At 36.7% G+C, this 1150-nt stretch overlaps 1 protein-coding gene across 2 annotated transcripts in view; it reads left to right on the top strand.

Annotated features, from left to right (window-relative positions):
* The window catches only part of BAZ1B (bromodomain adjacent to zinc finger domain 1B), an 84061-nt gene that overhangs the window by 11605 nt on the left and 71306 nt on the right, over positions 1–1150 (top strand). For both annotated transcript variants that reach the window (XM_012807893.2, XM_012807894.2), the window contains exon 2: positions 468–584. In XM_012807893.2, coding sequence (XP_012663347.1) covers positions 468–584 — 117 coding nt within the window. The remainder of the gene's footprint in view (positions 1–467; positions 585–1150) is intronic.

Genomic DNA, 1150 nt, shown 5'->3' with positions numbered 1-1150 from the left:
ACTTGGGCCCAGGAGTTGGAGGTTGCTGTGAGCTGTAATGCCACGGCACTCTACCCAGGGGGACAGCTTGAGGCTCTGTCTCAAAATAAAATAAAATAAAATAAAGTTGCTGACATGAGTTTTTTTAACAAATTTTCACTTAGTTCTTTTTTGGCTTGTGTTTTATTTTGCCTCTTATGAATTTTTAGCACTGTATAGTCTTATAAAATGAAACTAGTGAATTGAAGAAATCCCATTTGTACTAAAATATTATTTATAAAACATGACAAATCATTCTAATCAGACTTTAGTCTTGGTCACCCTTGTTTTGGATTTGTCACTTGAAAACTTTTATTTCATTTTTGTCTTATGCTATACATTTTAGAAAGGATGCTATAGTTTCTTTTTTCTTTACCTGCATGTGTATTTTGTGAGTGTGGATTAGTTGTCTCTGTTGCTTGCATGTTTTCCTGAGCTATTGCCAACAGAGAGTATGAAGCCCGCTTGGAAAGGTACAGTGAGCGCATCTGGACATGCAAGAGTACTGGAAGCAGTCAGCTAACCCACAAGGAGGCCTGGGAAGAAGAACAGGAAGTTGCTGAACTGTAAGTAATAGATGCATTGGCCTCTTACTCCATCTTTACATTGTTAGGAAAGGAAGGAATGTTAACCGTAAAGCATAGTTTGTATTTAAATTTATGGAGTACAGATTGAAATACATTGAATTTGTGTACTGTTCTGGTGTCTTGCAACTATTAAGTGTGTGAAATAGATATTTAGTTATGTGTGTACTTATTTAAGGTATTTACTAGGGCTTTGAGTGTTCTTGCTCCATACTTTTACTTTGTAAATACTCTGGAAATATGGTTCCAAGCAAAGGGACTGCTATGATCTGGGAGTGATACGGAGGCAGCAAATGAACAGAAAGTTTTCCTTTTTAATTTAAATTTTTACTTTTATTTTATTTATTTATTTTTTTGAGACACATTCTCACTGTGTCTCCCTTGGTAGAGTGCCATGGTGTCACAGCTCACAGCAGCCTCAAACTCTTGGGCTCAAGCAATTTTCTTGCCTCAGCCTCCCAAGTAGCTGGGACTACACATGCCCACCACAACACGCGGCTGTTTTTTTTGTTGTTGTTGCAGTTGTCATTGTTTTTTTTTTTTTTTTT

Source organism: Otolemur garnettii, unplaced genomic scaffold, assembly GCF_000181295.1.
Source record: "Otolemur garnettii isolate 467f Iridium unplaced genomic scaffold, OtoGar3 scaffold00077, whole genome shotgun sequence".
Lineage (NCBI taxonomy): Eukaryota > Metazoa > Chordata > Mammalia > Primates > Galagidae > Otolemur > Otolemur garnettii.
This window is presented reverse-complemented; position numbering and strand designations above follow the sequence as displayed.